Genomic DNA, 15,163 nt, shown 5'->3' on the forward strand with positions numbered 1-15,163 from the left:
AAATGGATGACTCTGGATGAAGTGCCAATCAACTGGCTGCTTAATCCTGGATAGTGTCAAGCTTCTTGAGTGTTATTGGGGCTGTACTCATCCAAGCAAGTGAGGAGTATTCCATCACACTCCTGACTTGTGTCTTGTAGATGGCAGACAGGATTTCGGAAATCACGAGGTGAGTTACTCGCCGCAGTTTTCCTAGTTGCTGACCTGCTGTTGTATCCATTATGTTTATGTGGTGAGTCTAGTTGACCTTCTGGTGAGTAGTAACCCACAGAATGTTGATAGTGGAGATTCCGTGATGGCAACACAATTGAATGTCAAGGGGCAGTGTTTAGGTAGCCTCTTATTGATGGTCTTGGCCTGGCATTCATGTGGTGCGAATATTACTGGCACTTCTCAGCCCAAGCCTGGATACTGTCCAGATCCTGCTGCTTTTCAATGCGGACTGCTTCAGCATCTGAGGAGTCGCGAATGGTGCTGCACATTGTGCAATCATCAGCAAACATCCCCACTTCTGACCTTATGATGGAGGGAAGGTCACTGATGAAGTAGCTGAAGATGCAGTTAGCAAATACTATTTAAATCACAAAATCACAGCTAATTGTTACATTATAAACATACAAATTAGGAGTTATCATTCAGCACTAGACCCTGTTAGTGTTCCACCACCTTGTATAATCCACCTCTGCTTTAAAATTATTCAAGAACTCCGTTTGCAGAATAAGGAGTTCCAAAAATCCACAACCCTCAGAGAGAAATAATAATCACTTCATCTCTGTTTTAAAAACAGAAATTGCTGGAAAATCTCAGCAGATCTGGCAGCATTTGTGGAGCGAAATCAGAGTTAACGTTTTTGGTCCAGTGACCCTTCCTCAGAACTGACCAATAACTAATATCCACTAGTTTTAGATTTTCCCATACGAGGGAATATTCTCTCTAAGCTTATCCTGCCCAGACTCCTCAGGGTTTTAGATGCTTCAACCAAATCGTCTTTTACTCTGGTAAACTCCAGCGGATACCAGCCCAGCTTATCTAACATTTCCTTATAAGACAAACTGTCATTCCAGGAATTAATCTAATAAAGTTCTCTGAACTGGCTCCAACACATCTACATTCTTCCTTTATGAGGTGTGAATAATATTGTTCACACTGTCTTTGACAGTGTTTTAGTTTTTGCATAGTCTGACTGAGTGTGATTAGTACCTTGCCTATTGTGAACAACTGAAGGGACACACTGTCTCATGTGATCTGTCTGACTTTGGGACATTCAGCCTACACCGGCACTGAAAACTCACGTACCACGCTATTTGTTTGTTTGGTTAGCAGGAGATCTTAAGCAGCAAACAGCACTTGTGTTACTGGTGCACAGCAGCAGTATGAAACTGCTGGTGCTTAAATTCTGAGTATCTTACGCTTCTAGAATGACCTGGAGTCACATGGGCACTTTTCAGATCTGAGCATGGCAAGGTCAGGCCTGTGTTTTTTAAAAACAAACTCTTTCTGGGACATGGGTGTCATTGGCTGATCCAGCAATTATTGCCCATCCCTAAGTAGTCTTGAAAAGGAGGGATGTGGTACCACTGGAGATGGTGCAGAAATTTACCAGGATGTCGCCTAGGGTGGACGGTTTTGTTATGAATAGAGTGGACGGACTGGAGTTGTTTTCGTTACAACAGACAGGATTGAGAGGCAGCAAGACTGAAAAATATAAAAATATGAGTGGCATTGATGGAGTATAGAGGAGGAACTTTTCCCCTTGATGGAAGGATCAATGACCAGTAGGTACAGATTTAAGGCAAGGTACAGAAGGTTTAGAGGATTTGAGACGGAAAATCTTTTCTCCTAGAGGGGATAGGAATCTCTGCCTATAAGAGTCATGCAGGTAGAAACACTCATAACTGGGCTGTTTTCTTTGTTGTAGATTTCAATGACTATGACTCAATTGGTGCATTTTCCAGCTATACAAAATCCCAGTTCGGCCACATCTGGGGTATTGCATCCAGTTCTGGTCGCCCCATTACAGGAAAGATGTGGAACCGTTGGAAAAGTTGCAGAGGAGATTTACCAGGATGTTGCCTGGAATGGAGGGAAGGTCTTACAAGGAAAGGTTGAGAGCGCTAGGGCTTTTCTCTTTAGAATGATGAAGGATGACAGGTGACTTGATAGAGGTGTGCAAAATGATCAGAGATAAAGATAGAGTGGACAGCCAGAGACTTTTTCTGAGGATGTTGGTAGCTGTTACGAGAGGGAATAGTTTTCAAGCAAGTGGAGGTAGATACAGGGGAGACTTCAGCAGTAGGTTCTTTACTCAGAGAGTGGTCGGTGCGTGGAATGCATAGCCGGAGAGGGTAGTGGAATCAGCTTCATTAAGAGCATTTAAGCGGCTATTAGATAGGCATATGTATGATAGTATAAGATAGAGGTGGGGGTCAGCTAGACCTTAGGATTAGGTAAAAGTTCGGCACAACATCAGGGGCCGAAGGGGCTGTGCTGTACTGTTCTATAATGTTACACTTACAGGGCAGTCTTCACATAACAGCTGTAATTTATCACAATTGATTTTTCACAAAATCATCCATGTATATTTTCAAAACTCAATGTCATTCCCGTTTCAGCAAAATCTTGACGTCATTGATGTGTATTTAAATAGCACCTCATCAGACAAGTTTAAATATTCAAGCCAACAAGTATTAAACATAATTTTTGCATCCAGTTGTACCTTTTGGATAGTGTATCACTTCAAATTTATGATAGTATATTTTCCATCAATCTCAAGTATAAAAATACACTGTATTGGAAGTATGTCCATACATACCTAATAAGAATAAATTTTATCTCAAAGGCCGGTGAATAGTCTTCAAACTGAATTATTCGTTCAAACAGACGTGGTGTGATAAAGTTAGCTGCTGTTATAACAATAGATGGCAGGTACTCAACTATTAGATCAGATGTGAAGCCTTCAACATTATCTGCCGACTAAAAGTCAAATCAATCACATTTAAGGTATATTATACAATTTAGAGAGTAAAATGGAAATAAAACTAAGCAAACAATAGAATAAAAACCAAAAGAACTGTGAATACTGTAAGTCAGGAACGAAAACAAAGTTGCTGGCAAAGCTCACAGGTCTGGCACATCTGTGAAGGAGAAAACAGTTAACGTTTTGGGTCTGGTGATGCTTCCTCAGAACTGATGGTGGCTGGAAAAACGTCAGTTTATATGCAGAAAAGAGAGGGGGGAGTCGGGTACGGAGTAAACAATAGGATTGAGCCCAAAGAGAGAGAAAGACAGTTGGACAGATAAAGGGGTTGCTAACGATCAGGCTGGGAGGGTGAATAGTTGTTAATGGGGACTGTTAGTGACTAACAACAGGGGGTGTGTAATGGCAGGTTATGTAGTAACAAAGCCTGCTGTGTGTGATGGGGGGCTGGGGACAGGGGAGAGTTTAGGCCCTAAAATTATTGAACTCAATGTTTCACATCAACTCCAGCCTAGCACATTGCCTTGATCCTCTGCAATTCACCTAATGGTGCAACAGGCCTACACTCATCACTGGAACATCTGGATAACAAAGATACCCACGTCAGGCAACTACTTATTGACTACAATTTTGCCTTCAACACCACAGTTCCAAACAAACTCATCTCTAAACTCAGACCTAGGTCTTGAATTGCCCCCTGTGTAACTAGATCCTCAATTTCTTGACCCACAGACCACAATTAGTAAGAATAGGCAACATCTTCTCCACCATAATCCTCATCACCGGTGCCCAGCAAGGTTGTGTACTCAGCCCCCTATTATACTCCTTATAAACTCGTGACAGTGTGGCCAAATTCTGCTCCAATCCCATTTACAAGTTCAGTGACACATTATCACTGTTGTAGGTCAGATCTTAACAATGAGACAGAATACAGGAAAGAGACTGTGTGTTCAACAGCATGGTGTAAAGACAACCATCTCTCCATCAACACTGGCAAAATGAAGGAGCTGGTCATTGACTTTAAGAAGCAGAGTGGAGACCACAAATGATGGTAAGGACGAAAAGGTCAAGTGCATCAAGTTCCAGGGAGTGACCATCATTAACATTCTCACCTGGTCCACCCATGTTAAAGCGCCAGTCAAGAAAGCACAACATCTCTACTTCCTCAGGAGGCTAAGCAAATTCGGCATATTCACAGAGATAATGGGAACTGCAGATGCTGGAGAATTCCAAGATAATAAAATGTGAGGCTGGATGAACACAGTAGGCCAAGCAGCATCTCAGGAGCACAAAAGCTGACGTTTCGGGCCTAGACCCTTCATCAGAGAGGGGGATGGGGAGAGGGAACTGGAATAAATAGGGAGAGAGGGGGAGGCGGACCAAAGATGGAGAGTAAAGAAGATAGGTGGAGAGAGTATAGGTGGGGAGGTAGGGAGGGGATAGGTCAGTCCAGGGAAGATGGACAGGTCAAGGAGGTGGGATGAGGTTAGTAGGTAGATGGGGGTGAGGCTTGGGGTGGGAGGAAGGGATGGGTGAGAGGAAGAACCGGTTAGGGAGGCAGAGACAGGTTGGACTGGTTTTGGGATGCAGTGGGTGGGGGGGGAAGAGCTGGGCTGGTTGTGTGGTGCAGTGGGGGGAGGGGACGAACTGGGCTGGTTTAGGGATGCAGTAGGGGAAGGGGAGATTTTGAAACTGGTGAAGTCCACATTGATACCATTAGGCTGCAGGGTTCCCAGGCGGAATATGAGTTGCTGTTCCTGCAACCTTCGGGTGGCATCATTGTGGCACTGCAGGAGGCCCATGATGGACATGTCATCTAGAGAATGGGAGGGGGAGTGGAAATGGTTTGCGACTGGGAGGTGCAGTTGTTTGTTGCGAACTGAGCGGAGGTGTTCTGTAAAGCGGTCTCCAAGCCTCCGCTTGGTTTCCCCAATGTAGAGGAAGCCGCACCGGGTACAATGGATGCAATATACCACATTGGCAGATGTGCAGGTGAACATCTGCTTAATGTGGAATGTCATCTTGGGGCCTGGGATAGGGGTGAGGGAGGAGGTGTGGGGGCAAGTGTAGCATTTCCTGCGGTTGCAGGGGAAGGTGCCGGGTGTGGTGGGGTTGGAGGGCAGTGTGGAACGAACAAGGAAGTCACGGAGAGAGTGGTCTCTCCGGAAAGCAGACAGGGGTGGGGATGGAAAAATGTCTTGGGTGGTGGGGTCGGATTGTAAATGGCGAAAGTGTCGGAGGATGATGCGTTGTATCCGGAGGTTGGTAGGGTGGTGTGTGAGAACGAGGGGGATCCTCTTAGGGCGGTTGTGGCGGGGGCGGGGTGTGACGGATGTGTTGCGGGATATACGGGAGATGCGGTCAAGGGCGTTCTCAATCATTGTGGGGGGAAAGTTGCGGTCCTTAAAGAACTTGGACATCTGGGATGTGCGGGAGTGGAATGTCTTATCGTGAGAGCAGATGCGGCGGAGGCGGAGGAATTGGGAATAGGGGATGGAATTTTTGCAGGAGGGTGGGTGGGAGGAGGTGTATTCTAGGTAGCTGTGGGAGTCGGTGGGCTTGAAATGGACATCAGTTACAAGCTAGTTGCCCGAGATGGAGACTGAGAGGTCCAGGAAGGTGAGGGATGTGCTGGAGATGGCCCAGGTGAACTGAAGGTTGGGGTGGAAGGTGTTGGTGAAGTGGATGAACTGTTCGAGCTCCTCTGGGGAGCAAGAGGCGGCGCCGATACAGTCATCAATATACTGGAGGAAGAGGTGGGGTTTGGGGCCTGTGTAGGTGCTGAAGAGGGACTGTTCCGCGTAACCTACAAAGAGGCAGGCATAGCTGGGGCCCATGCGGGTGCCCATGGCCACCCCCTTAGTCTGTAGGAAGTGGGAGGAGTCAAAAGAGAAGTTGTTGAGGGTGAGGACGAGTTCAGCTAGGCGGATGAGAGTGTCGGTGGAGGGGGACTGGTCGGGCCTGCGGGACAGGAAGAAGCGGAGGGCCTTGAGGCCATCTGCATGCGGAATGCAGGTGTATAGGGACTGGACGTCCATGGTGAAAATGAGGTGTTGGGGGCCAGGGAATTGGAAGTCCTGGAGGAGGTGGAGGGTGTGGGTGGTGTCACGGACGTAGGTGGGGAGTTCCTGGACCAAAGGGGAGAAAATGGAGTCCAGATAGGTGGAGATGAGTTCGGTGGGGCAGGAGCAGGCTGAGACGATGGGTCGACCAGGGCAGGCAGGTTTGTGGATTTTGGGAAGGAGATAGATACGGGCCGTGCAGGGTTGGGGAACAATGAGGTTGGAGGCTGTGGGTGGGAGGTCCCCTGAGGTGATGAGGTCATGAACAGTGTTGGAGATGATGGTTTGGTGCTCGGGTGTGGGGTCATGATCGAGGAGGCGGTAGGAGGTGGTGTTGGAGAGTTGGCATCTGGCCTCGGCGATGTAGGGGTCAGTGCGCCATACTACCACTGCGCCACCCATATTCACAGGATTCTTACTGATGTTATAGATGTGCCACATAAAGTATCCCGTCTGGATGCATCACAACGTGGTGGGGCAACTGTTTTTCCCAAGACAGCAAGAAACTGCAAAGTCGTCAACATAGCTTAATCTATCACACAAACCAGCTTTCAATCCATTAACTCCGTCTATCCTTCCCGCTGCTTCAGGAAAGCAGTGTAATCAAACATGGTTATACCTGGTTATACTCTCTTCCATCGTGTTCCATCAGGCAGAAGATATAAAAGTTTGAAAACATGTACGAATAGGTTCAAGAACAGCTTCTTCACCACTGAAATCAAACTTTTGAAATACTGCTCAAATGTTAATTCTGATCTCTCTCTTACTCTGTGCACCTTCTCTACAACTGAACACTGTATTCTGCACTCTGTTCTGTTACTCTGATGCAGTTTGTGTGGTGCAATCTACCTGTACAGCAGGCAAAACATTATATTTTAATGTTGCTCGGTACATGTGACAACAATAAATCACTCAATCAATTAAAAATCCAGTGTGAAAGAATAAGTCACATTCACATATCATTTTGCCTTTCAGAACACCCTAAAATGGGAGGATGAGGAGTTAGAGGTCATGGTATATGTTGGTACCAACGATATGGGCAAAGTGAGGCACGACGTCTTGCGACAAGAATTCAAAAAGAGTTAGGCAGTAGATTAAAAAGCTGGACCTCAATGATTGTAATCTCTGAATTATTCCCGCTGCAACATGCTAGCAAGTTTAGAAATAGGAAAACAGGACAGACGAATGCGTGGCTCAAGAGCTGACGAAAGAGGGAGTGTTTTAGATTCCTGGGTCGCCGGGACCATTTTTGAGCAAGGTGGGAAACGTACAAATGGGGCGGTCTGCACCTGAATCACATTGGGACTAAAAATCCTTGCAGGTAGGTTTGCAAGTGCTGTTAGAAGTTTAAACTAGTCTGGCAGAGGGAGGTGACACAGAATATTGATGGAACAGAGACACATCATGTTACAGCAAAGGAAGCAAGTCACAGAGTTTAGCTATGTTGAGTGTCAAGGAAGTAAGGCAAAGTTGGATGGGCTTTAATGTTAGCAGTGTAATAGGTAAGACTGATGTGGTAATGGTGTGGATTGATAGATGGAAGCACAATATTGTTGCCATCACAGAAATATAGTTGAGGGAAGGGCTGGACTGGCAACTCAACATTCTGGGCCTATGAGCTTTAGGCAAGGCAGAGGTATGTGTAAGAAGGGTCGTGGTGTAGCACTATTAATTAGAGTGAGTTTTGAGAAGATTTGTAGCTCAGGTTGAGGTTCTGGATGTGAGTTTGCTCGATGAGCTGGAAGGTTAGTTTTCAGACGTTTCGTCACCATTCTAGGTAACATCATCAGTGAGCCTCCGACGAAGTGCTGCTGTTATGTCCCGCTTTCTATTTATCTGGTTAGGTTTCCTTGGGTTGGTGATGCCATTTCCTGTTCTTTTTCTCAGGGGATGGTAGATTGGCTCCAAGTCAATGTGTTTGTTGATGGAATTCCGGTTGGAATGCCATGCTTCTAGGAATTCTCGTGCATGTCTCTGGCTTGTCCTAGGATGGAGGTGTTGTCCCAATCAAAGTGGTGTCCTTCCTTATCTGTATGTTATCGGCGGACTGTGTTCATAGGATACCCGTTCTTTTTGAATATGCTGTATTGGTGATTTTCCTCTGCTCTGCGTAGTTCCTCTGTGCTGCAGTGTGTGGTGGCTCGTTGGAATAATGTTCTAATGCAGCTTCGTTTGTGGGTGTTGGGATGATTGCTCCTGTAGTTCAGTATTTGGTCCGTATGTGTTGTTTTCCTGTAGACGCTGGTTTGAAGTTCCCCATTGGCTGTTCGCTCTACTGTGACATCTAGGTATGGCAGTTTGTTGTATTAGAACATTATTCCAACGAGCCACCACACACTGCAGCACAAAGGAACTACGCAGAGCAGAGGAAAATCACCTATACAGCGTATTCAAGAAGAACGGGTACCCTATGAACACAGTCCGCCGATTTCTCAGCAACAAATCCAAACGAACAGACGAAACGGGCTCAGAAACCATAACCACTCTCCCCTACATCAAAGACATTTCCAAAATGACTGCCAGACTACTCGGACCCCTTAGCATCAGGGTAGCCCACAAACCCACCAACACACTAAAACAGCAGCTAATGAACTTAAAAGACCCTATACAGACAACAAATAAAACGAACGTTATCTACAAAATACCTTGCAAGAACTGTGACAAACACTACATTGGACAAACAGGCAGGAAGCTGGCCACCAGGATACACGAACATCAACTAGCCACAAAACGACATGACCCACTATCACTCGTATCCTTACATACAGATAAGGAAGGACACCACTTTGATTGGGACAACACCTCCATCCTAGGACAAGCCAAACAGAGACATGCACGAGAATTCCTAGAAGCATGGCATTCCAACCGGAATTCCATCAACAAACACATTGACTTGGAGCCAATCTATCATCCCCTGAGAAAAAGAACAGGAAATGGCATCACCAACCCAAGGAAACCTAACCAGATAAATAGAAAGCGGAACATAACAGCAGCACTTCGTCGGAGGCTCACTGATGATGTTACCTAGAATGGTGACGAAACGTCTGAAAACTAGCCTTCCAGCTCAGTGAGCAAACTCACATCCAGAATTAATTAGAGTCAATTACTGTAATAAGGAGAGATAGAGTCATAGAATCATACAACATGGAAAGAGACCCTTCGGTCCAACCAGTCCATGCCAAACATAATCCCAAACTAAACTAGTCCCACCTGCCTGCTCCTGACCCATATTCCTCCAATTCGTATTCACATATTTACTCAAATGTCTTTTAAATGTTGCAATTCTATCCACATCCACCACTTCCTCAGCAAGTACATTCCACATGCAAATAACCCACTGTGTAAAAAAAATTGTCCCTCAAGATGTTCTTTAAAATCTCTCTCCTCTCACCTTAAAAATGTGTCCCCTAGTCTTGAAATCCCCTATCCTAGGGAAAATAAAACATTAACCCTATTTATACCCTTCATTATTTTATAAACTTCTATAAGGTCGCTTCTGAACCTCCTAGGCTCCAGTAAAATAGTCACAGTACTACACCAATCTTTCTTTATAACTCAAACCTTCCATTACAGCAACATCCTGGTAAATGTCTTAGAAGGGTCCTTAAACAAGCTTAAGTGGGTAGAACTTATGTCAAGGAGGCAGTCACTCTACTGGGGGTGTATTATAGACCCCCAAAGAGTCAGTAGGAAATAGAGGAACAAATATGTAGACAGTTCACAGAGTTGTGTAGAAGTGATAAGCAGATAATTACATTAGATTTCAACATTCCCAACATTAACAGCATGACTATCACAATTAATGGTTTAGAGAGTGCAGATTTCTTGAGATATATCCACTGGAGTTTTTTGTATCAACATGTAGAAGGTCCAACAAGGGACAGTGCAGTGCTGGATCTGCTTCTCGGGAAAGAAGCCAAACAAGTGCTTTATGTGGCAGTGGGGAAAATGTTTTTGCGATAGCGACCATAACACTGTAGAGTTAAAATTTGTTCTAGACAGGAAAAAGATGGCCTCGGATTGGGGAAAGGCAGATTTTATTAAAATAAAGCAGGATCTGGGCACAGCTCTTTGCAGGTAAGTCTACAGCAGAGTAATGGGGGCATTCAAAAAGAGTATAGGTCCAACATGTACCCTTTAGAGAGAAATGTTGCAGCAATAAGTTCAGAGAACCCTAGATGTGTAGGACAATTCAGTACTAGATAAAGAAGCAGTGTAGGGCTTTTAAGAAGTCCAAAGGGAGCAATTCAGCTGCAGCCCTACAGGAATGCAACAAGTGTGGGAATGAACTTAAAAAAGCAATTAGTAGAAAAAAAGGGAGTAACAGAAAGGACTCACAAACAGGATTAGGCAGAATCCTGGGAAACTTTATAAATACATTAAAGGGAAGAGGTAAACCAAAGAACAGGTAGGGCCTGTTAGGGACCAAGGGGGCAACCGCGTATGAAACCATACAATATTGGAATGATATTAAATGAATACTTCTCTTCAGACTTCACTCTGGAAAAGGAGAATGTGGGTACATAATTCAGGAAAAGAGACTCTGAGGAACTTGCACAGTTTGCCATAGGAAATCTGGAGGTATTGGAGGCTCTCGCAGGCTTAAAAACAGACAAACCCAACCCTGGCCCAGATGAATTGCATCTCAGGATGCTGAGAAATTGCAGGGGCTCTGACACAAATTCTTAATTCCTCTCTGGCCAATGCAAGCAAAGTGCTGGAGGACTGGAGACAGCTGATACAGTTCCACTTTTTAAGAAGAGTGGCAGAGATTAACCAGGAAATTACAGACCAATGAGTCTCACTTTAATGGTAGGCAAACTATAGCAGAAAACTCTGAAGGAATGAATTAATGCCCATTTAGAAAGGCTTGGGTTAATGAGATATAATTAGCATTGTTTCGTCAGAGGGAGGTCATGCCCAACAAATTTGTTACCATTTCTCACAAATGTGATCAAGCGTGTGGATAAAGGAAGTTCAGTTGATGTAGTTTATAAGGATTTTAGCAAAGCTTTTGACAATATCCCACATGAGAAACTGATTGGGAAGGGTGAAACACATGGAATTCAGGGAAACTTGGCAAGATGGATCAGAAACTGGCTTAGTAATAGGACACAAAGGATGGTGGTAGAAGGCTGTTTGAGTGACTGGAGGCCTGTGTCCAGCAGTGTACCACAAGGATCAGTACTGGGGCCCTTACTATTTCTTCTATAGACAAAATGATATCGATGAAAATGTTGGGGGAATGTTAAGCAAATTTGCAGTGACGCCAAGATTGGTAGCGTGGTTAGTAACAAAGATGGGTGTTGGTTATAGGAAGATGTAGATGGGTTGATCAGACGGCCAGACCAATGGCAGAAGGTATGTAGCCCTGATAAGTATGAGGTGATGCACTTTGAAAGAATAAACAAAATCAGAGAGTATTTAATAAATGACAGGACACCGGATAACTTAGAGAAGCAGAGAATCTTGGCATAATTACTCACAGATCCCTGAAATTGGCAGAGCACGTGAACAGGATAGTTAAGAAGCACATGTGACATCTACTTGCATCAGATGTGGTTTAGGCTATAAGAGCGAGGAAGTAATGTTGAAATTGGTCTTTGACAGAACATTGATCAGGCCACAGCTGGAGCACTGTGTGTAGTCACCTCAATACAGGAAGGATGTGATAGCACTAGAGGAAGTTCACCAGGATGTTGCCTGGGCTGGAGAAATTGAGCTTTAAGGAGACACTAGATAGACATACATAGTTTTCTCTGCTGTAAAGAAAACAGAGGAAAGACATGATTAAGACGTATAAGGTTGTTGGGCATGTACGTGATAAAGAGAGCAGCTGTTCCCCTTGGTTGAGGGGTCAGTTGTGAGACGGCATAGTTTTAGGGTAAGGGGCAGGGGATTCAGAGGAGATTTGGGAAAAAAACCTTTGCACTTAATGAGTGATGGGAATCTGAAATACACCACTTGAGAAGGTAATGGAAGCCAGAAACCCGAAAACTTCAAAAAAAAATTTGAGTAAGCACTTCAAATATCATTACGTTCAAGGAAATGGGGCAACTGCAGGAAATTGGGACTAGCACACATTCAGTGGTAGTTACATTGGTGCAGACTCGATTGGCCGAAGGGCCTTTTCTGCATTGTATGAATCTATGAATCTTCCACAGCCTCATCAGGTGGGGTCATGGTCAATGGAATGACTGGGTTCATGGAGTTTACCGGGTTTACAGTTTCCCAGACGTCCAAAATGCAGGAACAAACCTAATTTAACAATCTAAACCTAGACGCAAGTATTTGAACTTAAAGAATGCTTGCAGTTCTCAAAATGTTATGCAAATATTACATACGATCAGCAAATTTCGCCATTGCATAATAAGAATAAAAGCACTTTGTATGTGATTAAAAATGCACCTTATCCCACAATAGCATTTTTAAATTCAACTCTTCATTGCAAATATAGTATTAGCACAGGCATTATTTCAAATAATGAAATAAATATTCACCCTTTTATGAGCTTTTTGTGAGAAAACAGTAGTTTCGTAAATGCAGTAAAAACAAACGAATAATATCATCAAAACTACCAAATTCAAGAAAACTCTTAAGAGGTAGATTCTGAACTTTTCCTTCTTCGTCCTATCAGCAATCTTCTGTTTCATTCTTTCTTCGTTCAAGTCAGTCTATTGCCAAGAAAACTGGTTTAATTATTCAATTCTTGATAAAAACAACAGAAATAACCGACATAATAATAAAATGTGAGGCTGGATGAACACAGCAGGCCCAGCAGCATCTCAGGAGCACAAAAGCTGACGTTTCGGGCCTAGACCCTTCATCAGAGAGGGTCTAGGCCCGAAACGTCAGCTTTTGTGCTCCTGAGATACTGCTGGGCCTGCTGTGTTCATCCAGCCTCACATTTTATTATCTTGGATTCTCCAGCATCTGCAGTTCCCATTATCACAGAAATAACTGACAGTGTGTTTGTCAAAGCTGAATTTTCAGAAAGTGAGCATTTAAAAGAGAAATTGCGTATTTTAAAATGTTAAGACTGCATTCAGGCAATAACTTATTAATCCAATATAAATTTAACCTTAGCAATACCACAGCCAATCCTGACAATTTAAAACATAAGCTTTGGAAATACCTCATATTGCCATGATTCTGATTTTATGACCTGATTCACGTCTATCAGTTTGGTTTGTGAAGTAAGTTTGTTGGACAAGTTTCGTAGCAGAACCGTCTTTCGAGCTGACAGTCCATGATTGTAAAGGAGAAAAATACAGTTAGTCTGACAATTCACCCCAGAAATTGGTCTTTGTGGGAGAACATACAAAAGCATGAGGGGCATCAAAATGGCAGAAACAGCACTGAAATACTGCAAGTTTCTGTTTCTGTGTTTCATCGACCAAAACTCAAGACTAAAAGCAACTAAACAAATTAAACTAAACTAAACTAATTAAACTAAATAAAATAAACAAATTCAACTTCCTCTTCCACTTCCTGGGTGACATGTCCATCCTCGGCCTCTTCCAGTGTCACAATAATGCCACCCGCAAACTGGAGGAGCAACACCTCATATTCCGCCTCGGAAGCCTACAGCCCAATGGCCTTAATGTGGATTTTACTAGTTTCAAAATCTTCCCACCAACTCGGCCTCATTCCATGACTAACCCTCCCACACATCCCCGCCTCCTTGACCTGACACAACCTGTCCAACTTTTCTCCCACCTATCTGCCCCTCCCACCTCACTGACTAATTCCCACCACTCCCTACCTGCATTCATCTATCACCATCCCACCTATATTTCCCAGCTCTCCCACCTCCATTTATTTCTGAGCTCCCTTCCCCCTCTCCATTTCTGAAGAAGGGTCCCAACCTGAAACTTCCATTTTCCTGCTCCTCTGATGCTACTTGGCCTGTTGTGTTCCTCCAGCTCCACACTGTGTTATCTCCGATTCCAACATCTGCAGTTCTTACTATCGCTGACATATTATTATGTGTCTAAATGGATGTCTACCATGTGTATCAACAAGTGGCACTGGCATTGTACAGATCAGTTTGTTGATATACATGGTAGACATCCATTTAGACACATAATAATATGTCAGCGATAGTAAGAACTGCAGATGTTGGAATCGGAGATAACACAGTGTGGAGCTGGAGGAACACAACAGGCCAAGTAGCATCAGAGGAGCAGGAAAACGGACGTTTCAGGTTGGGACCCTTCTTCAGAAATGGAGAGGGGGAAGGGAGCTCAGAAATAAATGGAGGTGGGAGAGCTGGGAAATATAGGTGGGATGGTGATAGATGAATGCAGGTAGGGAGTGGTGGGAATTGGTCAGTGAGGTGGGAGGGGCAGATAGGTGGGAGAAAAGTTGGACAGGTTGTGTCAGGTCAAGGAGGCGGGGATGCTTGGGAGGGTTAGTCATGGAATGAGGCCAAGGTGGTGGGAAGATTTTGAAACTAGTAAAATCCACATTAAGGCCATTGGGCTGTAGGCTTCCGAGGCGGAATATGAGGTGTTGCTCCTCCAGTTTGAGGGTGGCATTATTGTGACACTGGAGGCGGCCACATTGGGAACTCAGGGAGTGGAAGAGGAAGTTCAAATGGTTCGCAACCAGAAGGTGTTGCATCTGTTGTGAACAGAGTGCAGGTGCTCTACAAAATGGTCTCCGAGCCTCCGCTTGGTCTCACCGTTTGGAGGAGGCCACATTGGGAACAGAGCATGCAATAGACCACATTGACGGATGTGTAGGTGAACTTCTGTCGAACGTGGAAGGTTCAATTTGTGCCTTGAATAGAGGTGAAGGGGGAGGTGTAAGGGCAGGTGTACCACTTCTTGCTGTAGCAGGGAAAGGTGCCAGGGGTGGTGGGGTTAGTGTGGAGTGGACCAGGGAGTCGCGGAGAGAGCGGTCCCTACGAGAAGCAGATAGGGGTGGGGAGGGAAATATATATGGGGTCGGATTGTAGGTGGCAGAAGTGGCGGAAAACGATACAATGGATATAGAGGTTGGTGCAGTGATACGTGAGGACAAGGGGGATTCTGTCTTTATTTTTGTTGGGGAGGTCGGTGGGCTTGAAATAGATGTCAGTTTCGAGGTGGTCACCAAAGGCAGAAACAGAGAGGTCCAG

General features: G+C 44.6%; 1 protein-coding gene across 5 annotated transcripts in view; it reads right to left on the bottom strand.

Moving 5' to 3' along the window:
* LOC125462435 (transmembrane channel-like protein 7) overlaps positions 1-15,163 on the bottom strand; it is a 103,148-nt gene that overhangs the window by 36,743 nt on the left and 51,242 nt on the right. For 4 of the 5 annotated variants that reach the window (XM_059654204.1, XM_059654203.1, XM_059654206.1 and 1 more), the window contains 2 exons: positions 12,540-12,713; positions 2,813-2,973 (listed from right to left, as the gene is read on the bottom strand). In XM_059654204.1, the coding sequence (XP_059510187.1) occupies positions 2,813-2,973; positions 12,540-12,713 (335 nt within the window). The remainder of the gene's footprint in view (positions 1-2,812; positions 2,974-12,539; positions 12,714-15,163) is intronic. The other variant, XM_059654205.1, reaches the window with a different exon arrangement.

The sequence above is a fragment of the Stegostoma tigrinum genome, chromosome 23 (genome assembly GCF_030684315.1).
Source record: "Stegostoma tigrinum isolate sSteTig4 chromosome 23, sSteTig4.hap1, whole genome shotgun sequence".
In the NCBI taxonomy this organism is placed as follows: Eukaryota; Metazoa; Chordata; class Chondrichthyes; order Orectolobiformes; family Stegostomatidae; genus Stegostoma; species Stegostoma tigrinum.